Source organism: Numida meleagris, chromosome 5 (genome assembly GCF_002078875.1).
Source record: "Numida meleagris isolate 19003 breed g44 Domestic line chromosome 5, NumMel1.0, whole genome shotgun sequence".
Taxonomy (NCBI): domain Eukaryota; kingdom Metazoa; phylum Chordata; class Aves; order Galliformes; family Numididae; genus Numida; species Numida meleagris.
This window is the reverse complement of record NC_034413.1, coordinates 40,758,874-40,785,398: the sequence shown is the minus strand read 5'-3', so window position 1 is coordinate 40,785,398 and position 26,525 is coordinate 40,758,874. Positions and strand designations below refer to the sequence as shown.

General features: G+C 36.1%; 1 protein-coding gene across 6 annotated transcripts in view; it reads right to left on the bottom strand.

The window, feature by feature from the left end:
- The window catches only part of GULP1 (GULP, engulfment adaptor PTB domain containing 1), a 164,043-nt gene that overhangs the window by 11,602 nt on the left and 125,916 nt on the right, over window positions 1-26,525 (bottom strand). For 2 of the 6 annotated variants that reach the window (XM_021400231.1, XM_021400234.1), the window contains exons 9-10: window positions 16,601-16,739; window positions 9,296-9,390 (exon numbers count right to left, since the gene is read on the bottom strand). In XM_021400231.1, coding sequence (XP_021255906.1) covers window positions 9,296-9,390; window positions 16,601-16,739 — 234 coding nt within the window. The other 4 variants (XM_021400235.1, XM_021400230.1, XM_021400229.1 and 1 more) reach the window with 4 other exon arrangements.

Here is a 26,525-nt window from a genome sequence, read left to right as displayed (position 1 = left end):
CACCACCATATAAAGTGACTCTGAAGCATTCTTCACAGCAGCTCGTCTGACATTTATGCACCACCCCTCCCTCCCATCCAGTGAGCATGCAACTGAATGAACATTGTGTTCCAGGATGCAATTTATTTAAAAACATTTATTTTAGACAAAATTAAACTGACATTTGAATTTACATAGAAATACAGTTTCCAATTGGATCACACAACCTTTTCATTAAAAATGCCGTGCTGTGTTAAGTGTTTTTGCATGGATTGACCAGTTATGCAATATTTAATCATGCTATTTGCATTCAACTATCATAAAAATCGGTAAAGAAAAACATTTCTTAAAATGTGCAAATATTATTTATCTTGGTGTTATGATTGATAATAAATGACCACTAAATATATGCTTATTATGTAAAGCTTTTTCAAGTACAATAAAAATACAAATTCTATTTGTTAAAAAAGGCCATTGCTATGGCTACTAAACATCCTCATTATACAAATTCCAAAATACTATATGACAAAAAAAATTATAAAGACTTTTCTTTATGAAACATACTATTCTATTTGTTAGTGATTATATATATATATTTTAATATATATAATACTCTATATGAATATTCAACAAAGAATTATAGAGAGGAAGACTACTGCAATGCAGAACATTGGGGTCCCCATTCAGCAGGGTACATGAGCATGAGTCAAACTCAGCAAAGGAATAACATCATTCTTTTCAGCAGACTTTTGAAGGCCTTTTTGAAGTACTTTGTTGAAGGGGGCATAAAAATATACATACTTTGACAAATTTGCAAAATACATTGTTGTGTGAACTGTAAACCTTGAGGACAAAACGATAATTATCACAAAAAGCCTCTCTGGAAAACAAGAAAAAATATTCAAAAACCTCTTATTATTATTTTTTTTAATCTACATCTTTATGTTTTAAAGGGAGAATAAGAGAGTTTTTAAGAGGATTAAACTGAACTAATGCGTAGTTTAGGCATTGAAAGAGTAATGATAATACTTTTCTGAGATATGCTCAGGATATTATTTTATTGCTTGTGCTGAAGATTAGTGAAGAGTATGCATAGAAGGGTCAGCGTTAAACTCGTTAGCAGCTGAAAGTTTTGGTGTGCAGTTGTTTGTGTAACATGAAAAACTGGTGAGTATGAAGGACTTACTAACATCCTGAAATCTTGCAGCAAGTTTAAAACTAATGTTAAGACATATAACATCAAAGGAGACCATGAAAACAATGTTCAACAGCCCAACTGTGAACGGTCAGGTGTTGAAAGTAGGTCACAGAATTAACCTCTGTAAACAGAGTGCTTGCTTTTGCACGAGTGTACGTAAATCCCTAAGTAAAAGCAAGATCATAATCTTTATGTTCAAATTTTTGTTATGAATTTTGTTTTGTAATGAATTCCAAATGATACACTTTATTGTTCATCTATAATATAAAACAGAGGGTAGGTGCTTTGACATTTCTGCAATTTAGCAGCTCTTCTATGGTCATTAAGCGCTAATTAACACACTAACAATTTGTTAGCTTCTAAAATATGATTTAATGACCTAAAAATCTTCTGGATTTTATAAACTAATAACAACAGATATAGTGTAATAACTGTACACAGTAATAGAAATTAATTACACAGCATTCCAATTTCTTTTAAGCATATATTTCATATATTAATGGCTAGTATTTTCTGCTTTTTCATTGCAACTGCAATTAATCATTTTACTGATGGAACTTGAAATAATGGCTTAAAAGCTTCCTTTCAAAATAGTGCCAAGTAAAGCATTATGTAAAAATCATGCTTGCATCTCTGCATAGAGGTATGTGTGAGCTTTCTGAAGAACTTTTCCATGCTAAGAGTAGTAAAGCATAGTAAACTTAGGCCAAAGTATGAGAGGAAGAAACAACAGCGTAATTTAATTCATATTTCATAAACAAATACAACTTTATACATTTGTACAGGGAAGGACTGGAGCTAAGTCGGATTTTTACAGAAGCAAACCTCATATGAGTTCTCATGTTGAAAAATGCATATTTTGGCACATGGATAATATTTGTGAATACATGTTCAGAATTAAAAAACACTGTGTAAGAATTTCACATTTAGTTTCTTGGCATCAGCATCTGCTGTCTAGTGGGTCAAGACAAAATACTGTGCCTTCAAGAGTTAATCCCATTTTGAACCCCTCCTGCAATGAAACAAGACATTGTTAATAAAAGAAGAAGTAATTTCTAGAGGATTATTTTCTCTATAAATATCTAAATTCCAGCTTATTTTTAGCTCATATTCTGGGTAATTAGCTAAAGCTTTTCAAAAGGATGCTTCACAGGATAATTCACATTTACACTATTTGGTCAGTTACTTTTCTTAACTTTCTCTTAGCCATTAACTTATACAAGGACTTCACTCTAGGAAATACTGTGCGTATATAAAGTATTATTAGAATAAAGATATTGACTATTCATATGCACAAGTTGATAGAAAAATAAATTTCATTTGAATCATATTGAACGTGAGCAAAATTCAGCACAATTTATAAGCAGGAAAGATCAGATTGCTGTATGAGAAAAAAGTTTATTATATTTACACTTTACAGAGATCTAAGTCATGGACATTGCTATGAATACCAGATGTCTTGTCCATTCAGCAATCCCTTATATTAGAAGTAGTCTAATAATAAATGTAGTGGTGTCCAGCAAAATCTCAGAGGTTTGTTCTGAATCATTCACTGCGCAGTTACACTGAGAGGTGTTATGTTTTACAGCCTATGGTCATCTGTACTTCACTAAAATGTAAACAGAATCATACCTGTTTTATTGTGAATGATTGAAGGATTAATTTCAAATGCATGAAACACTCAGCAGTATCAAAATACAATGATTTAGAAGGAGCAAATAAATTCTTAAGGAGTTAAATTCAAAGTTTCTCATATTCTGTTGGTAGAAACACCACAATAAGCTAGATTCTACTGCTCTCTGCATTGAAAAGAATCATTTCCATAAGTACCCACATTTGGTTTACAAAACACACCTAGCTTGCACCAGAGTAACAGAAGCACTTTTAATGCAGGGAAAATGCTCGTTTTCATTTATCTTTCTCTTGTTAAAAGAAGCTGAACATTTATGGCCTGACTGTCAAATGAAAAGTCACCTCTGAATCTAGAAACATTCAGTTTGTTAGGTGCAAGTATTGTCAAGCTGTAAGCAGTTGGAAACAAGGGCTCTGAACAAAAATGCCACAAAAACATCAACTCCAGTGGCACCTGTCACACTGCTCATCTCAGTGGTCTCTGAGCCTACAGTTAGTTCATTTGGAGAATGTTGATTACGTGCTATGAAATCAATACTATGTGCTTTTATAAAGCAAGCATCTTGTAAACAAACTAAATCTTCTTGTAAGGTAGTCTGCATTGGGACTTGGCAGAAACTCGAGACTTTTCTCATAATGCATAGGAGTACCTCAGGAGTATACCTTTTGGCTTTAAAAGATCAATCACAAGTCAAACCAGCTTCATTTCAAACAAATGTAACCCCCAGGCTAGATTTTAAGAGTTTGAATATTTAATAACCCTACGAGAAACTGCCATCTGCAATGCTGAAAAATTCAATAAACTTCCCGGAGATGATTACTAAATGATCTGAGATTTTTCAGGCAAAGTCTGCATTTTCCTAATACTCATACTATGAGATAGTGAGCTAGGAGCGTTACTGGGTTGTAAGCCTTCTCCAGCTGAGATGCCAGGTTTGTCTAACCAGGTTGACATGACGTAGACAATACTAGCATATTTGACTTTCTTCCCTTCCCTTCTGTACTTTTCAACAAGCTAACAGAAGGAGCATTCAGTGGAAAAGATATTTCAAGCATACAGAGTGTGAAGTTCCAAGCCAGAATTCTATTATAAATGAGACATTGGTTATTTACCCAAAGGATGCAGTTTCTTGATGTAACAGCATTCAGAAGACGACTACTTACACAGGTGCACCAGTCCTAGGCTTAGCTCAACAGTTCAATTTGCTGAATAATATATGACTAAGTTCCAGTGCGTATGGAACTCTAATCTTTTTAAGTATTTAAAGGCAGTTTCCAGTTTTGAAGTTGTAAAAGGGATAGTTTATGCTTCAACCTGAAGATTCCTGATGCAGCTATAATAGTAGAAGAGCTATGACAACTGGTTTAACGAGGACACAACGTCATTTGTATCTCTGCTGGGAGCTCTTTCAAAGCTCTGCCAGACCTATGACCCAGCACTCATCCTGTTCATGTTCTGCATGCTCCTATCTTTCCCTTATACACTTCAGAACTGCTTGTTAATGTCTTACATAGCTGTATGTCCAATGCTGTTTTTCTGGCCAGCCAGGAGCAAATCAGATCTGCACTTTTTGGATGTGTACTCATCTCATTGTTATACTGACCAGAGGGGATGCGTATGATGTCCACCTATTATATCACACAGAACTCACAGGATCGGATTCAACAGTAGCTAGCAGGTCCATCTTTCATGGCAATCACAGGGTCAAAAAAAAACACAAGCAGGACATCAGGGCAACGTGGAGAGCCACTGGGGCATTTTGCAGAATTAAAAAAATCCGGGTGTTTTTTCTTTTTGTTTGTGTTTTTGAGTATTTGAGGTAGAGGAAAAGAAGTCTGAAGGATTATAAGCCACGACACTCAAAGAAAGCTGTACTGTCTCAATCAATACCCCTATTAAATGTGGCATTCAAAAAGGGAAAACTTCAAAACATGCTACTCCAGCAGACTCTTTGGCACAGGAATTGCAATCAAATTCCTAAAGATTAAGAAAGCATAAACTTCAGATCTCCTACAGCCATCTCCATTCCCAGCCCCACAATTTTTTGCCAGCTAGCTCCAAATTCTTCAATAATTCTGCAATCTGCAAAACTATACTTCAGAAAATACATGATAATTGTAACAATATAAAATAATCCAATCAGTTGTTGTCAGCCAAGCTGTAAGATAACAAATTTTTATGAAAAGATTCTCCTTTATGTCCAGACACAGCTGAACTGTGATGAAGGCAGGTAAGAGAACACATAACAGAATGCTTACAGCTTTATGTCAGCTGTCATTACTGCACTTCCTTTATGCGCACTTCTCTCATTTCTGATGGTTCCTACTTGAAGCTGCCATATGCTTATTATAATGTCCAGTTTATGCCTACCTTCTACTCTCCACACCAAAACCCAGCATTCACAGCTGTAATAATAATGATGTCAGTTGGAATGGCTGAGTAATTAATTACAATTTATGTTTTATTTTTATCCTTTTCTATTAAACTGGATTAATGTTTTAGGCAGAATATTTTTTCTTAAGAATGACATATAGTCAGTAGTTGGTATGCGTTGCATGCTATGTATCATCAATTTTAATACCCGGTATTTTAAATATTAAATTCAAACATTTCAGCTTATCATAATGTGTTCTTAGCATAGCACATTGTCCTTTCATTAAAAAGCATATGCACCACAGCTTTTTGTACCGTCAGGGCTCAGGAAACTGTAACATTTGGTCAGAAAATGTCTCCAATCGGCTGATATTCAAGGAATGCAGACAAAGACCATCCCTGATACTGGACAGGAAATGGAACATGAAGAGCTATAAAATGTACATTTATATTGTGATTTGCTTATGTGCTCATATCTCCATGATGACAGTGCTTTTTTACTTCCAAGATGACTTAACACAAGCATTGAACATCTTAGTTACTCAGAAAAATAACAATATTGTACTGACATGTGATGGGTCTCCTAGAGATGCTAAGCTTATTTCCAATATAAAAAGTAAACTGAAAACATCCCATCTTCCAAAGTTCCCAGTTTTTTTTTTTTTCTTTCTTTTTTGATCTTCCATTTTAAATCAACAAGCAGTAAAAGACAAACTATTTCAATTTTATCACAAGGTAAATCTGCCAAAGTCAACCCGTATGGCTCTGTCTGAGGTTGGATTGTTTATCCCTTCACCACCTGACTTCACTCAATGAGCTTAAGTCAGCACAAACTCAGTGAACCAATGATAAATCAACATGTATTGAGAAGATAATTTAGAGGGCTTAGCATAACTTATTTCGGATGGAAATAAGACAACCATCCTGACTATGCTGGGCCGTGCAGGGACAATGGTCTGCAGATCCTGCAGGATTTATAATATTAACTACCTTGAGATTTTAATAAATCATAGCAGCTGTTGCTAGTATGTTTCAAGATCCAGGGAAACTTCATCTCACTGCAAGATTTCTGGGAAAATAGATTCATTTTATTAATGTTTGGATGCAGTCAAAATAGAAAAGATGAAAATATGTTTCAGCATAAGGGTGGAGGAAACAGGAGGTTGGAGAGTCTTCAGAGAGATGTCTGAGCTGTAAAATTCGGATCTCAGCACATGTCGGAGTTTTGATTTTGAGTTCTCCAAAAAGATCAGCCGAGGTTGGACTGAGAAATGGAATAGAAAGAGCTTAACTGTGAAATTTGGATCCTCCCTAAAGTTTAAATGTAAAACTGTTCCTGAGGCTGAGGAACTTGATCTGATCGCATTAAGTTCAAAATATCACATGCAAAGGAAAAGCACCTGCTGCTTGAAGAGTTTATCCCCAGTGCCTCTTCAGCTCTGCTGTGCTTTCTTTCTTCCACTTTGCTTGCATGTCCCTTTCCAACACACATGTTCTCTAAGACATCTTTTCTGCAGACTAGGGCATGCTTGCTGAGAATGGGTTAAAGCTCTATTTAACAATATCCTTTCAAATTAAGTTTATATTTTGAACTACTAGATGCTGACCTTTGTATGTTAACTGAAATATATATTCACCGAAATTCAGGCGAAAATGTGAAGACATCAACTCCCTTAACTTTGTATTCCAGTGAAGGAAAGCAGCTTACATTTTTCTTAAATTTTTCTGAATTTTGGATTTCTCAGAGGACATTACGTGCTTTGTGATTTGACCTTTTCTGGCAAGCATTTCACCTTTCTTCTTGTAGGCCGTTTCTAGCAACAACTGACCTCCAGCACAACTGTATTCATTTCATTTTAAGTTTTAAAGTAATTATTTCCAATTGAAAGCACATTTACATAGATGGCTGTACTAGTAAAAACATCTGTGCATCAAAAGTTTTACATAGACCACGTCATTAATGGCCATCCAAAGAGCAACACTGGACATTTCAGTATCACACAAGGAAAATAAAGAGTAAGTAAAATCAGCTGATCAGACAAAAGAACTTTAAAATTGGCTATCCTCACCTTAAAAATTGTACGCTTCTAAAAATGAGAATGGCCCTGACATACAGAATTGCATGTATAAAATACAAACCTTAAAAGCTTTTATATCTACATTTATAAGCATAAAAACACCAGACACAAACATGTACATTTCAATTGTAAATGCTTTAAATATCATTATTAAAATATGATATACCAACCATCGCTGACGCTAGGCACCCAGGAAAGCATTAAAAGATAAAAGAGATATAAGGAAAAAACATTTTTCAATTTGTATTTTGCACCACTGATTTATACAATCTACAGAAAGAACTTATATACGGCAACTGAATGTAACAGTAATCTAAAGTGATAGGAGGATGTCGTAGCAACTAACTTCACATAGCTTTTGCTTTGATCAAAGTCAGAATTGACTTTTTTTCCACATCCTGTCAGCTTTGCACTTGACCCAACTGAATTATAGGTGAACAAGTTTTACATCAACAAAAAGTCTATTAATAAATTTTCAGTAAAGGTGTCAAGGTATGCCAGGTTCTCTGTGACACACAAAACCAGAAAGAATAAAACATGTATATGCACTGCACAGCAGACTTCTTAACTAATGCAATATTATTTGCAACAGAGCATAGCAATACATAAAGATTTGTTTATCTTGTGTCAACAGAGTAGAAATTGATGTGAGTTCTCCATTTCATGACTTATCAAAAATCTTGGATAAAGATTTCTACAGATTCATTTCTTGATGCTTCATAACATGATAGCACATAAAACTCATAGTCTAACAATATAAAATTTTGACAAAACACTATTTGTAATAAGAATTGCTAGTGTGTGATATTTACCTTTACACAGGTAGCATTTTCCATAGTATTCACAGATATTGTAGTTCATTTTCACCTAGAACAGGCTATTCTCAATGGAAACATGGATCTCTACCACAGTGAAGTTCCAAAGATTGTCTTGGTTGTTTTGTTTTTGTTTTGTACCAAAGGTCTTGATTATGGCATTCTCAAAACATAAGTAATTTTAATGTAAGTACAAAGAAAGCAGCTTTGGCTTTTAGCTGCTTTCTAAAATTACATGGGCCAGAGTGGAGACGAGAAAGAATATACATTTCTTATTTCACAGTGAGAGGAGTTTTCCAGTGTTGCCACCCACATGGAAAACTCCTCCGTATGTAAATTTAGATGTCCCAATGAACAGGAATTCCAAAATTTTACTTAGGAAAATTATACAGTAATTAATTGCATCAAAGCCATTTAAAAATGTTTCTGCTGCTCTCCAGGCACAAGGGAGGAAATCAGTGAGCCTGAGAACTCGCTCTCATACTTCGTGGGCTCTCAAGACACAAGAGGTCTGGTAAGCCCTGGGAACACTTCCTGCAGAGGAGCCAGGATCCTAGAAATTCAAGTTCCCAGTGTTTTCAGCCTTGCATTTGCTGGCAGGCTGCTGTGAAAAAAAAGAGATAAGCAAGCTGGCAAGGAATTAGCAGTTTGCAAAGTTTGAGACAGCCCACGGTTTAAAGGCTTTCTCCTAGAACTGCTTCAAACTGAGTCAATAGCTGAACAGATAGAGTATTTCAGAATCAACAAACATTTCCTGATGAAAAAAGACCTCAGAGTTCTTGAATCAATTCTCAATAGAATGTGGCCCAGAATGCAATAGTCAGGTACAACTATTTTTAAAGGGAACAGAAAATTTCTGAAGAATAGCAAGGTCAATGCATATGCAGGGCTCTAACCACAGCTCTTTTTTAAACTTGCTCAGTCCCTTCCCAGTTTGGAGTATCCATTTTGCTTACAGCGCTGGCAAGCCTTAAATAATTGCAGGTGTCTGCCTATCAATACCATGCGATAACATCAGTAAAGATCTTCAGGCTGATAAATTCCAATTCCCCACAAGTACAAAAATAGCAATTGTCTTTTCTTTTACATTTTTTTTTTCCCTCCCCTATGTATCTGTGTGTGTGCAGTCTAGAATATATTTTCAAAACACTGTAAAAATGTATTTCAATAATATTCATACCACCACAGAAAACTGCATAATTGATAACTCAGTAGTTACCTGCATCTCATCTAGTTTGGACTGAATGTCTGGAGGGAAATCTCCTGCTCCGCAGCTAAAAGGGTCAAAAGGTTCTGCTCCAAAAAGGTCTCTCTCTGGAACAACAGAAAAATGAGTCACTGAGAGAAAAGGCATCGGCTATGACTACAGCTCTTCGAAAAACTCAGCTTACATTTTACAAGCTGAATAACAGAACCTCCAGATATGCAAATGATTAACTGTAATTTTTTAGCATCTAAATTCAAAAGTCAGGTCTTGATTAGTTTTTCAAGACTGTATACTCAACAATTTTTTCCAGTAACACCAGTAACTTCTGATGAAGCCTTTATGGACTATTCATTAAATGGTTGTGCTTTCTAGAGGAATTTTAGGGACCTGAGGAGGAGAAATCCCAGTTTGAATAAGGGAGCTCCTACTGAAGTACCTTCTGGAATCATAGTGCGTGTTTCATAAATGAAGAGGGAGCAACTGGATGCCAACTGCCAAATTTCATTATGTCAGAAGCAAATTCTCAAAAACAAATTAGCCTTCGTATCTGCTGTCTGCCACTTCTGATCGTCAGGTTATGGACTTTTGTAAAGATAATTACCCTTACTCATGGGATTTCAGTTCTGCATTTGATGGAGTTCCTCAGTGTGCTGTTAGTAGTAAATAAAACTAATTACTAGGGTTGTAATACTCAATCAAAGAACAGTCAAGGAAGAATGAAAGAACATGTAGAAGACTGTTAAATGTTGCTTGCCCTAGAACTCCACTAAAACTGGATCCATAAATGCAATGACTTCAGTTTTTTCTCTGTCATGTCATATGGTTTCTCACTTTTTAAAAGCAGGATCCTTTTCAGTGCTGAGGTGTTTTTTGTTTTTGTGTTTGTTTCTTTTTTGAAACACCCCCAAGAATATCTCTTTTTTTTTCTCCTTACTGAAACAGTGTAAGGCTAGTTCATCCTCACATCTGACGGCCCAGATATTTTTTTCTTCTCAGTAACAGGAATATTTTTCTTTACATGATAGAGTGCCATCTATATAGACTTGTTCTTTCCCATATCAGATTGACTGAAACTAGTATGAAGCTCATTTTGCTAACATAATCCAACCACACTGATGGCAACACTCATAGAACAAAATTAACACAGCTTTGTAATTGCTGAAGAGAATATGAAGCTTCCTAACCTTCACGGCTGTCCAGCAGGAAAGCAAGAAATCACACTGCCTAACTAAATAATATTGGATTCATAGGAGAATAGGAAAAAGGACCCTTACTACCTTTGATGTTAATACCTCTTTTTCTGTTTTAGCCCCAAATTTTACTCTTAACATACAAGATATTCAAGCTGATAATTGACAACCCGACACTAAATCCATGTAGTTACCAGTCATGTTAACAATACTGAAGAGTGTGAATATAGCTAAATAAAAGTCTTTATTTTGTCGGAGTCCAAATTCTAGGCGTGTACTTGTCTCATCTACTTGCCTCAATTGTGCAAGTAAGTCTCCATGGGTTTTGACCTAATATTTGGTGTTACCATATTGCATTGCACAACATTTACCTTAAATAATTAGAATATATCATTGCTCCCATAATAATGTACAGAAACAAGTAGGAATGTGATTAATTACACGTTTTAAAAACTGTGGCTTAACAGTTATAAACTACCACATGAGAACAGGAGATGGCCCAGATCTGAGATCCTTAATCCAAAAGCCCATTTGAGCCAAAATATCTAGTCTTTCCTGGCAGAGGCAGACCACCTTCATGCAAAAGAGACATCAACAAGGATAATCTAATGTAAAAATTAGGATCTACCTCTCCCCTTGCCTCTCTCACAGCCAAAATGGGTCTGCTCCAGTACAACCAGCATCCTTACATGTCCTTATACTCCTACTCAGAGATCTTCAGATGTGTAGCAGCTTTAACTTTCAATCTGACCTCTACTGGGGAAAAAATGATTATGTTCCTCCTAAGTCTATTTGCTCATTGTGTAGGTCCATTTTCTTTCTTTTTTTTTCTTCTCTTTTCCCCTCTTTTTTATAAGTTCGTTTTACCCTAAAAAGGGAGCTGACAGTTTTCTATGTGGTCAGATAGCTTAAAGCAGCCAGTTTCAACACCAAGCCTTTGCAAACATTCAAGGAATGTATTTAAAAAAGAACAGTAAAAAACACAACTCTTTCATTTCCTAGTACTATTTTTTACATCACTATTTTTGAAAACAAGAATGTTACTCTGGACATCTTCTTATTCATGCCTAACTATTGTGCTTTTATTTATGACAGTACTGAGCTAATTAGCAGGAGAATAGTAGAAGCTTTAACTCCTTCAGTGGAACCTGCCTTCACGTCAAAGGTATTTTCACTCATATGGTTATTCAAAGCAGACTTTAAAACTAAACAGAGAGCAACTTATTATGAGAGATGGAGCTATTAAGCCCTGCATGGAATCAAATCTTAAAAATAGGTATTTCCTAGCTGAATTTCCATTAAACGTTTTTGGAAATTATCTCTATTACAATTTGATATCCATTTCAGTGAAATGGCTGTAAAAGACCATAGGACAAGAGGATTATTGCTTTTCTGCATTTAAAGTTTGTGCATTGTCAGAGAGATTGCATTGCTGAGTCACAGTACCATGAAATACTTTCATTCAGAATTTCTCTTTGAAACAAAAGATGAATATGTGGAAACTGGATGAAATTTACTCACTGCAGAGCTCCACTGTTGCATAGCATTTCCATAACCCTGCTGCTGGTGTTTATTCCACTGTTCACTTTTTAGCTCCATTTTAGCAGAGACTACACAAATCAGTAATATTTCATGCTACAGTACTTGCATGAAAATATATTAAATATAACAATAATATCTTGCCTGGTACACTCTCCAAAATCACTGTAGTGTAGATAGGCATTTCTTTCCCCAGTACAAATTGGTAAATCTTTGAAAGCAATCCCTCTGAACACCACATATGATTTCCTTTCCCTCCTCCTGGCCAATCGCATTCCTTACTGGAGGAAAATAAACGCACTGCTTGGGAAAGCAACCAACAAATTCAAAACTATAGAATAGTGATACTTTACATCTGCAACTCAGACTGCAGAAAGACACGAACAGGTAGTAAATTCGTATTTCTGTGACTGATCTGACATTCAGGACAACAAACAATTAATACTGGAGAATAGCAGCCTACATTCTGTAATAAACTCAGAACTAGCAAGAATCAAACAAACAAAATTCTACAAATATTTGGCATTTCTGCTTTATTTTGCATCCCAAACTTCTTTACATTAGCTATCATCCAGACACAGAGTTATGCTGATATATGTTTTCCCCAAATGTCCTGGAGCAGCTGTAATGACAAATAAAAATGAATCACACTGAAGATAAGCACCCAAGAAAATGTTTGGAATAAGCTGAGGTAATGAGGGCCAGGAAGCCTTTCCCTTAGCTGCAGCCTACTCCGTATTTTTTTATTTTGGAATGATTACAGCATAACAAATGGTTCTACCAGTATTCTAACAACAGATTCTGGAAAGATAACTCTTGGAGCAGATTTCTACACCTGCCACTTGTGACCTTGCATTGTTGTAAGTCCTTTAAGTGAAATAAATTTTCAGTAATTCAACAGAATTTTCCTCTCCAGTTCTTTTCTGAGATACAACAGTGCTGTGACAACAAGAAATACACAAATTAATTTCTCTTCACAGTAACTTACAAGGACACTTGCAGTCCCTTACTCGATGCTCTCAGGAAGCAGCAGCATGGCGTCAACACTGCATTTTTGGTTGCTCTAACTCTGTGTGCATCAATTCTTCACTTAAGTAATTATTATACTGGGCTGCAATGTTTATATTTAGTCTGCAAGCCAGTGACTGTAAAATCAGCTCTAAAAAGTAATTCTCCACAACATTTTGAGTAGAAATACAACTCTTGCAAGGGCTTTCATTTGTGAAAGGATCATCCCTTTTGTAACTGTTTCCTATAGAGACATCATGTATTTGTCCAATCTGCAAATTCCTGGCCAAAGAGCATGAAATTTTATCCTTTAAAATAGGAAAAAAGCAACCTTCTTGCTATTACTGACATATCCAGCAGTGCACAGACATTTACTGAGTAGTTGTGTTGCTATACTGCTGAATAGGAGTTCAAAGCTTCCAGAATCTTCTTCCATTTTCAGAAAGGTTAAATGATTTGGAGATAACCATCTTTCCAAGGGAAGGCCAGTGTTGCACTCTTCTTAGAGCTTTATGAACTACTTGCTGAGAGCTGGTCAAAGCAAAAGGTACTTATAACTCAGTTATAAAAAATATAAGTTATAAAAACTATAAAGGACAATAACATTATCTTATAATTTCATCAAAATGGTGAGGAAAAATTCTCAAGGGCTGTGTCAAAGGGAGTGAGAAGAATATGAAAAGATGACCTCAGAAAAAGTGAGATTCCAAACTTTGGCTCTTTTTTGTTGCCACCTATCTGACTTGTTCTGGAGAAAGAAATGCCAGTCCGTCTCTACTGCCACCAATAACATATAAAACAATGTATTATTGTACACTATCTATCTGTACTGCAAAATTACCCAGCTTGAATGAAGTTCTTATGGGATCTGAACTTTCTCATCTAACACACTAAGTACTTATTTGATTAGAAAATATTATTCTACTTCAAATTGCATTTTTGAAATACACCAGAAGATGTTAATAACTGATGAATGCAATAATTTACAACATATAATATACCAAGTTGGGGGAAGTGCCAATCTGCCTGAGGATCGGAATGCCCTTCAGAGGGACCTGAACAGGCCAGATTGTTGGGTTGAGGCCAATGGGATGAAGTTCAGTAAGACCAAATGTTGGGTAGTGCATTTCAGTTACAACAACCCCATGCAATGCTACAGGCTTGGAACAGAGTGGTTGGAAAGCTGCATGGAGGAAAAGGAGCTGATGGTTTTGGTTGATGCTTGGCTGAACATGAGCCAGCAGTGTGCCCAGGTGGCCAAAAAGGCCAATGGCATCCTGGCTTGTATCAGAAATAGTGAAGCCAGCAGGGAAGTGATCATCCTTCTGTACTCAGCCCTGGCGAGGCCACACCTCGCGTGCTGTGTTCAGTTTTGGTCCCCTCACTACAGGAAAGATATTGAGGCCCTGGAACGCGTTCAGAAAAGGGCAATGAAGCTGCTGGGAGGACCAGAGCACAAGGTCTTATGAGGAATGGCTGAGGGAGCTGGGATTGTTCAGTCTAGAGAAGAGGAAGCTCAGAGAACACCTTATCACTCTTTACAACTCCTTGAAAGGAGCTTGTGGCGAGATGGAGGTCAGCCTTTTTTCCCAGGTAACAGCGATAGGACAAGAGGGAATGGCCTCAAGTTGCACCAGGGGAAGTTCACATTGGATATTAGGAAAAACAACTTCTCTGCAAGAGCGGTAAAGTATTGGAAAAGGTTGCCCAGGGAGGTGGTTGAGTCACCATCCCTGGAGGTGACTAAGGAAAAGATAGATGTAATACTTAGGGACATGGTTTAATGAGCAATAGAGGTGATAGGTGGACTGCTGGACTAGATGATCTTAGAAATCTTTTCCAACCTTAATGACTCTATGATTCTGTGACACAGCCTGAAAATGCAGGGATCAATAGTATACACAGAATGCTATATCATTCTGTAATTCTCCCTCTGAAGCAAGGCATGCAAAGAAGTGTACGGAATTGGCATGCAGCTAGCAAGATATGGCACTGCCCTACCATGTCTCTGAATTCTGTAATCATAATTGAAAATCAAATTAATTAAATGCAGAATAAACACAACACTTTTAAATAGTAACTGTCATTAAGTTATCTCTATTCTGTATTGTGAAGTCCAATGTTTAAACAAATACAGAAATCAGAAAAGCAGAGTACTCAAAACCACTCTGACTTCCATGCAAGCCCACAAAATTTCAATGGCACTGAGGGAGGATAACTGCTAAAACCAAAAGTCTCATCTTGTAATCCAGGTTACTACTTTTGAAGCTGCATATGCCCACTGAAATCAGTTTCATGATAATATCTGCAGCTTGTACTTTTGTGAAAAAAATCATAAAAGCAGTTTGTTGGTTTGTTTTCAGAGGGGGTGGGGGGAGCTGGGTGTCTTTTTGTTTTCCTGATCTTTATGAAGCCATAACAGCTTCTTACTATAACAGTTTAGTATCCTATTATAATATTTGGTTTAATATTGTACTAAACCATGAATATTAACTATTAGAATTGTTTGTAATTCTCTTACTATACCATTTAAGAAATTTACACAAAACCATTTAAAACCTTCTCTTGAGACAGAACGGATTTTTTTATTGAATCCGTAGCTGCAACATCTGCTTTCTCTTTAGAGAGTGACAGTTAAAGCTGTGTACATAAGGCAGTAGGGAAGTTGCTCATCAACTGAAGTTTTACACTGTATCATTACTACTGCGCACAGCTTGCATTCATACCTGAAAATTCTATATATTAGGAGCATTCCCCAAAATAGGCAGAAACTCTTTAAATATGGTCTTATACTGTGGCAAGCAGTGACATTAATGTTCCTTATCCATACTAAAATAGGCATGAAAGAGAGAAAATGCTACATGCTAACAGATCTTCCTACAACCTCCTATGCTTCCTCCTCCTCCCCAAGAGGTTTCCAAAGCTTTCAAAAATAGTCTCTGGATTCCTAAAAGATTTCCAATTAAGCTGAGATTATTATCCCAATGGCCTTTAAACGTTTGAAAAATAAAATTGCTATTATTAAACATCTTTCAGAGATTTTCAGGAACGGTCCACAAATCTGCAGTGTTTCATCAACTCTAACTGAAAAACAAAGCTGTACATGATATGAAAAGCAGTATTAAAAATATTATTTCATGACATCACATTTTAACGGATTTCTCCAGCTCTTCCTTCTGTATCATCATTGCCATATTCCCCTACTGTATTCCCAAGAAACACAGATTTTAGATACTACAACTGTAGCAAAGATGGAACTACTGGGAAGTAAAAATATTTCCTAAAGTAACTACAAGATACACATAGCAAAAGAAAAGCCAAATCATAGTCCCCAAACAGACTCCTTCAAACTGTTTACATAATAGTTTCAGCAAGTAAATATATTTATTTATAATGCAACTTGGCAGAAACATCAATGACTTTGGGAAGATGGTATAAAAATTAAATGGTATTATCAAATGTAACTTAAAAAACCTGTATCAGGCTTTTCATGCGAAATGTATGTTGTTTTTTTTTAATTATTTTTCCTAAAAAAAATATAAGATTAAGCAAAAATTAGGTCAGTTGTCAAAGAACTTACTGATCTCTGCAGATCTACTGGGTACTGGTGGAGGCTGTGTACCATTGCGAGTAGGTGTTGATGACTGAGGGGATATGGGAGAAAAGGGAACCATATCAAAGATGTCAGTGGAGGGTGATTTAGGTGTCACACAGCCTGCCTACAATAAGGACAATAAATATTAGGGCAATGTTTCACAAGGAAAAAAAATCACAACACTGATTTTTTCAGCATGCAGATAAGAATTACAGTTTCAAAAAATAACCGTCAGCATGCACAAAACAGCTCCTGACACCAAGCAAATGGCATTTGCAGTTTAGAGACTGAGACATGCTAAAACTCTCCAAATACATAAGCAGCACTGTAATTATTCAATTTTCAGTAAATCTAGTACAGCCAGACACGTACCACAGTTAAACCTGAAAAAGCTAGTAAAGCAGTTCTATACTCCAGAAGTAAGAATACAGATGTGTTCACAAGACCCTGTTAAGAAAATATGGCAACAACAATATACTACATTCCTGAATGCACACAACAATCAGCTACAATTAAAAGACAAAATCCCAATTATTTCTTCTTCACTGATTCTTCCTTGTGTGATCAAAAATCCCACAGTGATGGCAGCTTCACATGTATTTTTTGATAAGTAACGACCTGGACACACAATACACTGAATAGTGATATCAGAAATAAAACTCTCATTTTTCAATGTGAAACAGAAGTGATCTCATTCATAAAACACAAAACTTTGACACGCTTCTAAAAAATACTAGATAAGCAAATAAACCCTAACCACAACAGTCATGACCACTCTACAGCCTTATTTATCCTTTAATCACTCATTCCTCCTGCCATTCATCCATTAATTCAGGACATAAATGAAGCATGCTCAAGTCAAACCATAATGAACACTAAAACAGGTGATGAATTAGTTTACAATTCTGATTGATGAGCTGAAGGCAAATATCTATGCAAAACTAATGTTAATTTTATCAATTAGACAGCACAAAAAATACATTCTGTGTATAAGAAAGACTATGCTGTCGGGCAGAGGTAAAGGCAGCTACTTTAAAATAAGATTCAGTTTGACTAAAATATTCATGTGAAAATTTACAAGCGCAGTTTTATTTAGCCAGACAGTTTTATTGAAAAAAAAACATGAATATCACAATGTGGCAAATGGATTGCCTTTTGCAATCTTAAGGGCCCTAAAACTCATTTTGAAACATGTCCTTCTTTAGTGTCTCTGCTGCAGTAACTGAAGGTGTCACTCATAACACATGACAAATCTCTAAAGCAAACCCTTCGGAAGACTGCCTCTCCTCTCTGGAGGCTGCAGTGGGTGCAGAGAGGGAAAGGACTTTGATCCATGATCTTTCACTCAATACAGTGCTTAAAAAGAAAACTATACTCCTAAGTCCAACATTACCTATTTCTTGTGTGTTTTGAATTCATACTTTTAAATTTGGATGTGGAAAGATTAAAACACTTCAATATTTCATAGAAAACAAGGATATTTCTACCTAGGTGTACTAAAATGCAACCAAAAAAAACCAAGCCACATATCACATGCTGCTTTTTTTCTACTAAAAATAACAACAGATAATAGAATTCTTTCCATCTTGGTATTCCCCAGCAAGATCAGAGCTGAACTTCATGAAATAACTAATTTTCAAGATTTTTACATATGCAGAACTTCTACTGACCTCAGTATGAGTTAGCATAGCAATTTCAATGATTGACTATTGTGAAAAGGTATCAGTGAATATTCATTAGACACAAGTGGCTTTTACTGCTGCTTTTATGGGCCTTGCATTAACCTTCTGGTTCTTTCATGCACTGTCAGAGATTCAGTAAAATTGTTGGAGGAGACTGTTGAATGTCATCTGCTGCCACTAAAAGCAGGGCAATGTATGTGCTTGACTCATCGTAAACATATGAAAAGTCTCACATCCCATTCTTCATAGAAACAAAACTATGTCTGATTGTAGATAGCATTTGTCTGCGTCAGGAAGGTGGGATCAGCTTCAGTATATAAGTACATGCTATATATATTAACCTACACTGCCCATTAACGTTAGTGAATAATCCTAGAATGACTCAGAGACAGTAAATGCTAATGTAGATTCTCGTTATTTGCTAACTGTTTATGGATACAAAGATGCTACAATAAATAAGCAGCATTTATGTTTAGTCACAAGTCCTTTTAGCACAAAAGCAAAAATCAAACTTTACACTGACGTTTTCTGTTTATATGCTATTTAGTTGAAGTTCCTAGACATTTTGATACTATTCATCCAATTACTTTAAAATTAAAATTCAATTATTTAAATGAACGTATATTTTAAATGTGTATGAGCACAAGAATCATTTGCATTTACTGAACACATGCAGAAAGCCATGGTTTGCCAAATACAGCCAGATGTTATTAGCAAATGGAAGAAATGTTGAGAGTAGTTAGCATATTGCCATGAGAAAGCAGACAATATGCATTGTTCATATTTTAAAATAATTTTAAGCATTCATTTTGCACAGTTTTTATACAGTATACTAAAATGCATTTAACAGCTGATTGCTTTTCCATTAATTTATGAAGGAAAAAAGCATTCAGATTGGAGCTTTAGAATTGCTTGATTTGAATAGCTATTCTTCATATAATGATTTTAACAAAAGATTGATAGATGCGAGATTCATTAATGGACTAAATTAAAATTGTTGCTAAAATAAGAACTTATATTTTAGGATTAAGAAAGAAAAAAGCTACATAGAAAAAAGAGCAAGTCTTTTCAAATTCCATATTTTAAGAGAATTCCAAGAGAATCAAAGATAAATTTGATCTGTCCTTTCATCACTGTACAAAATGTGAAATTTTAACATGTTAATACACAGTAGAGAAAGAACACAGGAAAGCCAAAAAAAGAGAAAGGTTTTGCACAGTAGGATTACACGAGGTCTCGGACAGCTGTATTCAATGGTTGGCTTTGGAAGACCACTTTTTGAAGGTGGTGGTATTAACAATCCAGCTGGTAGTCTAGAGTCAGGAGAACTCCTAGGAGTAAGCGTAATGGAAGAGATATCTAAACAAGGAGGTGGTGAGTCCTCATTGTTACACCAGAAAAAGGTAGAGGGTCTTTGAAACATATGTTCATCATTATCACACTTTATGTGCAGCAGCTGAAAAGGAATCACAGAAAGAGAAAACATTCTGAGGAGCTTAATGATATACCGTCAGGGAACGAAGAATAAAAAGGCATTTAATGCTTCAAAAAGGATTGTCTGCAACTTGCTGGTCAGTACTATAGTGACAGGATACAAAACTAAATAATACTTCAGAACCAAATGTAAAAATTACTGTAACTGCCCAGTGTTAACTGCAATGAAGACGACTTGCACCTCAATAATTACATTAAAATAAAATGTTGACAGGGATATTTCCAAAAGTGGACATTTCAGGTGCGCTGACAAATGTCCAAATTCACAAACATACCAGCAATATCTCACATGTGCACATGTACATGGGCAGTTAAGCACATATCTTGCGGGGAAAAGTTACTGTGGTGGTTAAGGCACAGGTCAGAATTTTTTGCTCCGTACCAGGAAACACCTACTGTTTATATCCCACAGATATTTATAGAAAAAAAAAGAAATATTTATATTTCCTTACAGTAGAAGCTCATAGCACATACATTTTAAGGCTTACATTAATATCAGACCTTCATATCCTTAACTGTAGAACTTGAGAGCAAACATTTACAGACAGTAATATCCTTCTGCCATCTTTTCTGTGCACTTGAATAATTAAACATAGAAAACAGTATTCCCAGTAGGTATCACAAAAGCAACAAAGGAATCATTATTACTTTACAACAGCAGCACAGGATCCAGAATAAAACAAAACTTAATTGCCAGGGAAATAAAAATGTTGAGGTGTGTAAGATTCTTTGGATGTCTGATGTCCCACAGAACAGCTTGACACAGAGGCAAACCAATAACAGCCATACCACTGCAATAGCTGGTAAGAGCATTCACCTAAGCAGACAAAGTGCTAAGTGCAAGATTCTGACCTGAATTAAGACAGACAAGAGCTTGAATCAGTCTGTCTCACATGAACAAGGTCTATTTACCTCTACATTCCAGCAAGATTCTTTGCACTTTGAAAGGCAAGCTGAGGGTTTTGTCCACCTTGATTAAAAAAATAAATTAATAAATTTTTGCCTGAATGGAAGATATCTACAAACCATAATAGGTTACAAAAAATGTGGATCTTGTCCAGGTGAAATTAGAAACATGGAGCCTTTATGAGTGAGTTTAGAAAGAAAAGCAAAAAAAAAGTAATGTCTTCAAGTATTTGATTTAAGAAACATGCCCAACCAACTCTTTCATGGGACCAAATAGTAATTTCTGCAAGTATATTGCATGAAGTAGCAGTAAAAAGAATATAGGTTGCAAAACTATAAGGGTGAACTGAATACAGAATATTATAAAACTGAAGGAACAGAAAACAGGCAAAGAAAAAACATGAGTATCTTCCTCCTTGGCACTCTTAATGGAAATATCAATCAAGTGATATGCCTAAACACATTCCAGAACTGGTTTCTGAATTATGCAGTTCCAACTTCTATCTTGGTTTTGCTTTGTTTTTACACTTCATGTGTATGTTAAAGCTTTTAATGAGGGCAAGAAGTGCCCTATGCTTCTAAGTCACTACTTGACATTAAAATGATCAAATCAATAACTATCTTAAAAAAAAAAAAAAAGGCTTTGGCAACATCGTCAGAGTAAGAAGCACAGAGTTGTCACATACACATTACATACTTATTTTCCTGAATATTTCTGTTTTTTCCTATCTGAAGTCGGAGTCATGCAGTTGTCATAACCTCCTTCTTTGCTTAGCCATGTTGCTAAAGAAAGCCTTCAAGTTACACTTAAGCAGCTTCAGCCATGCTGAAAATAGATGAACAATTCCTTATCAGACCATTAACTAGTGGTGATCCTCAGGGATCCCTGTTGGGACTGGTGTTATTTAACATCTTAGCAGGTGACATGGACAGTGGGATCGAGTGCACCCTCAGCAAGTTTGCAGATGATGCCAAGCTGAGTGATGCAGTTGACATGCCAGATGGAAGGGATGCTATCCAGAAGGACCTGGACAAGCTTGAGAGGTGGGCACATGACAATCTTAAGAAGTTCAACAAGGCCAAGTGCAAGGTCCTGCAGCTGATTCAGGAGAATCTCAAGCACAGATACAGGTTGGGCAGAGAATGTCTTGGGAAAAGCCCTGAGGAGAAGGATTTGGGGGTGCTTGTTGATGAAAGATTCAACATGAGCCGGCAATGTGTGCTTGCACCCCAGAAGATGAACTGTATCCTCAGTTGCATCAAGAGAAGTGTGACCAGCAGGTTGAGGGAGGTGATTCTGTCCCTCCACTCTGCTCTTGTGGGACCCCACCTGGAGTACTGCATCCAGTTCTGGGGCCCTCAACACAAGAAGGACATGGAGCTGTTGGAGCAGGTTCAGAGGAGGGCCACGAAAATGATTGGAGGGCTGGAGCACCTCCCCTATGAGGACAGGCTGAGAAAAGTGGGGCTCTTCATCCTGGAGAAGAGAAGGCTCTGAGGAGACTGCATAGCAGCCTTCCAGTACTTGAAGGGGGCCTACAGAAAAGCTGGGGAGGGACTTTTTATAAGGGCAGGTAGTGACAGGAAACAGTTTTAAACTGGAAGAGGGTAGATTTAGATTAGATATTAGGAATAAATTCTTTACTGTGAGGATGGTGAGACTCTGGAACAGGTTGTCCAGCAAGTCTGTGGAAGCCTCCTCCCTGGAAGCGTTCAAGGCTAGGCTGGATGGGGCTGTGAGCAACCTGTTCTAGCAGGAGGTGTTCCTGCCTATAGCAGAGGGGTTGGAACTAGATGATCTTAAAGGTCCCTTCCAACCCAAACCATTCTATGATTCTATGGTCACTTCAGCGATTTCTTAGTAGCCTAGAGGAGTTTGCCATTCATTCTGCTATAAAAGCTGAAGGTGCTCACTGTATGCAGCTGCTAAGCCACACAAAAGCTGTGTGTACAGCTAGCAGCTAACCCAGGCTGCTCTCCTAATAACAGCAACAGTATAATGAGCAAAAAAAAGACATCATGAAATAGCACTTCCAAGGAAGCACTGATCTTTGGAAGTTGGATTTATACATAGGAGCAGCATCCAAAGACTAATTATGATATAAACGCAAGCAGCCTCATCATAGACAAATAACAAAATGAAAATCACATCGTCCTCATATAATCAAAACCAAATGCAAGAAAGACCTGTGATTAATGTATTGCCAAACCACTAAAGCAGATGAAAAGTAAACAGCACAGATACATGAGTAATGGAAACTTCAGCTGTACATGCAAGGGAGTGAGAAAGAAGAAAACCACAACCGTCCCATACCAACATTTCCCATGGTCCATGTAAGTGCAGCTATAAAGGCAAACCATCCTAAAGAAACCATACTTTAAAGACAGTATGTGCTTCACTGATTCATTCAGGAAATTACAAAAAGTGACTGTTTCTATTGAATAACACAAATATGTTTATATTTTAGTGACTGTCTTTTTGAAGTTTTGGAAAGACCAACATACTTAAAAACATCAACCCCAAAGCTAGGCAATTTATTACTTACTGAACTTTCTGAAGAAACTTAAATCTAAATAGTTAAAACACTCAGAGAAAAAGAAAGCATGAAGAAAACTGACAGTTTCATATTCAATTTTAACAATAAGTTTTATTCTTAATTTTTATTGTTCAATCTAGCTTTTCCTTTTTTTTTTTTCTTTTTTCATTTCCAACTATGTTCTCACTGTTTTTATTTGCTTCTTTAATGGGTTCAGAAAGAAGTTTTTCCCATACAGTTTATGAACAGATAGAAATGGCAACTAAATTAGGTTGATGTTACTTTGGCAGTTTATCTAAATTTACAGCATCTGAAGAAGCATTTTAGTAGTGACATTGTCAATCAAGAAATAAGAGACTTTTGATAGCAGATGTACCCCTCAGAAGCAGAAGTATACTGCTGTCAGTACTTTGCATTCATGTAAATATTACAAAAATATAAAAGGGTACATAATTGCATTTTTCATGCAAATAATTTGTACCCATTTCAGCCTGCCATTATTTAAAATAAGTCCTCAAATAAACCCTTACATGTCCTTCAAAAGAACCACAGTATAAGGAAGAATCAGGAAAGCAGTTTTAGATTGTTTCCCTTTGTACTTCACAAAGTACAAGTCTATAATTTGGCCCATGGAAAGAAAAAGTCTTTTTTAAAATATTATCTTTGTAATTCTTTACAATTTTACAGAGTGGATTTTTTAAGAGACTGACTGAGGGCTCACAACACCCTAACAGCAATTCATTATCATCACCTAAAAAAGAACGCGTTTAAAAGAGGTAATCATGGATGTTTCAGCTGGTAAAATACCCTCTTCAAAAATATTTTTAATTCTGTAGCTAATGTGAAGCTTTAGCTTATAAGTCACTGTTTGCATTTTCTTCTCTGGCAGATTTTGGACACGTTTTAATAACAGGGAAATCAATGAAATAACACATTAAGAGTAGGACTTGATGTTTCTAATGGTATTTTCTACCTACTTCATTTTGTTGTATTGAGGAACAAGATTTAGTGGTAAATATTGGTGATAGGTGGGCGATTGGACTAGATGATCTTGGAGGTCTTTTCTAAGCTTGGTGATTCTATAATTCATTAAAAAATTAACAGGAGGACTAATGTGCCTAGAATAATTACAGAAATCAAAACTGATCAACTTCAGGAGGAAGAAGCAAGATTAAAGAAATGCTAGATTGGGCAAACACTCCCATGTCTTCAAGTGACTGCCAAGAGGGAGAGACATTCTATTCTAGATCAACATTTTATCAAGGCACGGCAGTGTCATCACTTGGTGTCTATAATCTCACTGTTTCACACTACAGGTGCAATAAGTACTTAAAAGACCAAATCTTGCCTCAAGTGGAAGGTACACATCCACTGTCAGCTTGAAATGTCTGCTTAGACTGCACCAGATTGCAGCTCCCTTCCATAAGGATGGGCGACTAAATGTGAGAATGCTGCACACAAAATTTTAATGTTTATGTTTGTTACATTCTGGAAACTGTCATCACAGCCCCTTGCCACATCATCTGCTTCTGCAAATATACGCTTGTTAACCAAGCTGGTAGTGTTGACTTCTAAAGTGCTGAATCACTTGCTGATTGCCAAGTGCTTCCATGACCATGCATTAATCATAAAAGGAAGAGCACGGTCAAAAACCCACAGAACAGGAAAGCTATTTCAGTGCATTTGGAAAATGTTAAGAAAAAGTACGAGCAGTGTGCTAGCAACCAAAAGTAGCACAGAAAACATAAGAACAAAAATTCCAAAGTACTATTCAAGTCTAAATAGAAGTAGTTTGACAACAATCTGTACTTAGCTACTGAAATCAATCATTTCTTCACAATAGCAGCCAGTTAATGGCATGTGTGGTATTACCATGCTAGGTATCAAGTATGAGGACTTAACCTTTTCATCCCCTCAGCACATAAAGCAACTGCAAAATGGACTTATACATAAGGAGTTAGAGCACTGTATCAAATGAACAAGATGTAAATAAATCAGATTACTTATTATGTCTAAAAACGCATGTGAAAGTTCAGGTTTGGCACTGACATCCCTTTATAACTCAAAAGTACGGATATGAGAGCTGTGAGAAAACTTAAACTTTACTGTTTAATAAATGCTTGAAATCACAAGAATGAACATGTCACGTTTATAACATGCAGCATGAATAGTGTCTGCAGATAAGCAACTTTTCCCACCTGTTTAACTGAAAATGCTTGGAAATCGACCCTCATGATGTATGATCCCCTATGATGGATATCCTGCTTCATTTATGCATCAAATTATTTTATTTCCATATTTAACAAAATACTGTACTGTCAGCAGATTTTAAAATTTACTTTGACAAAGTGATGAAAGATAGAGCTGTTAAGTTTCCTTTCTAACTTTGGAGAAATTTTGCAGCTTTACTACGGGCATTTTTAAAAACATGGTACTTAAATGTTTAAATTTAAATTCAGAAAAACATCCCACCCGTCCCTCTAATAACATTTTATAAAAAAAAATAGATCTTTTTCTTCACTGAAATTAAGTTGAAAGAAAAAAGATCCTGCTTTCTTCTAATAGGAGTGGGGCTTTACAGAGTTCCTCTTTAAATGATGGTTGATTAGAATTAAAAGTATATAAAATTCATTGCAAAAGTAACAGACAATGAATCATCTTATGAAGTGTTTGTAGTCTCCTTCTTGCATACAAACTTGATCCTCACATAGTAAAAGATGAAATATTTATTACCAAACCATATACACTGCCCTTCCAGGCACCCTTATGACCCCTTTATCACACTCGGTTTTAAAAATATCCATGATTCCTCTTCCCTGCACTGGATAGTCACTTCATAACCTCATTATTTCATTCCTTTATTTTCAGCCTGTTGCATTTATATGTACTTACTTCTCTGCTAGCACGATTAACAGCTTCGATATATAATGGATACAAAATAGTTTGAAGCAAACCAACTTGAACCATGTCTCTTGGTCAAGAACAAAAGCTAATAGTGTTTGGTGGCTAGGACTATGCTCCTATATATGATTTAAAAAAAGACATTTCACAATTCCCTAGAATTGTTTTTTTTTTTTTTATTGCTGTCTACACAACTCTTCAAAAAATTACTTAGGTTGGAACATCACCTAATATGAACTCCTGCTCAAGTGGGATCCCTTTAGCTGAATTTGCTGAGGACCACATTCAGCAAGGCTTTGAATAACTCCAAGAGTACAGATACCTCAGCCCTTCTGGGCAACCTCTTCCAATATTTATCCAAGCCATTTATCTCAGACTATTTTGTGGAAA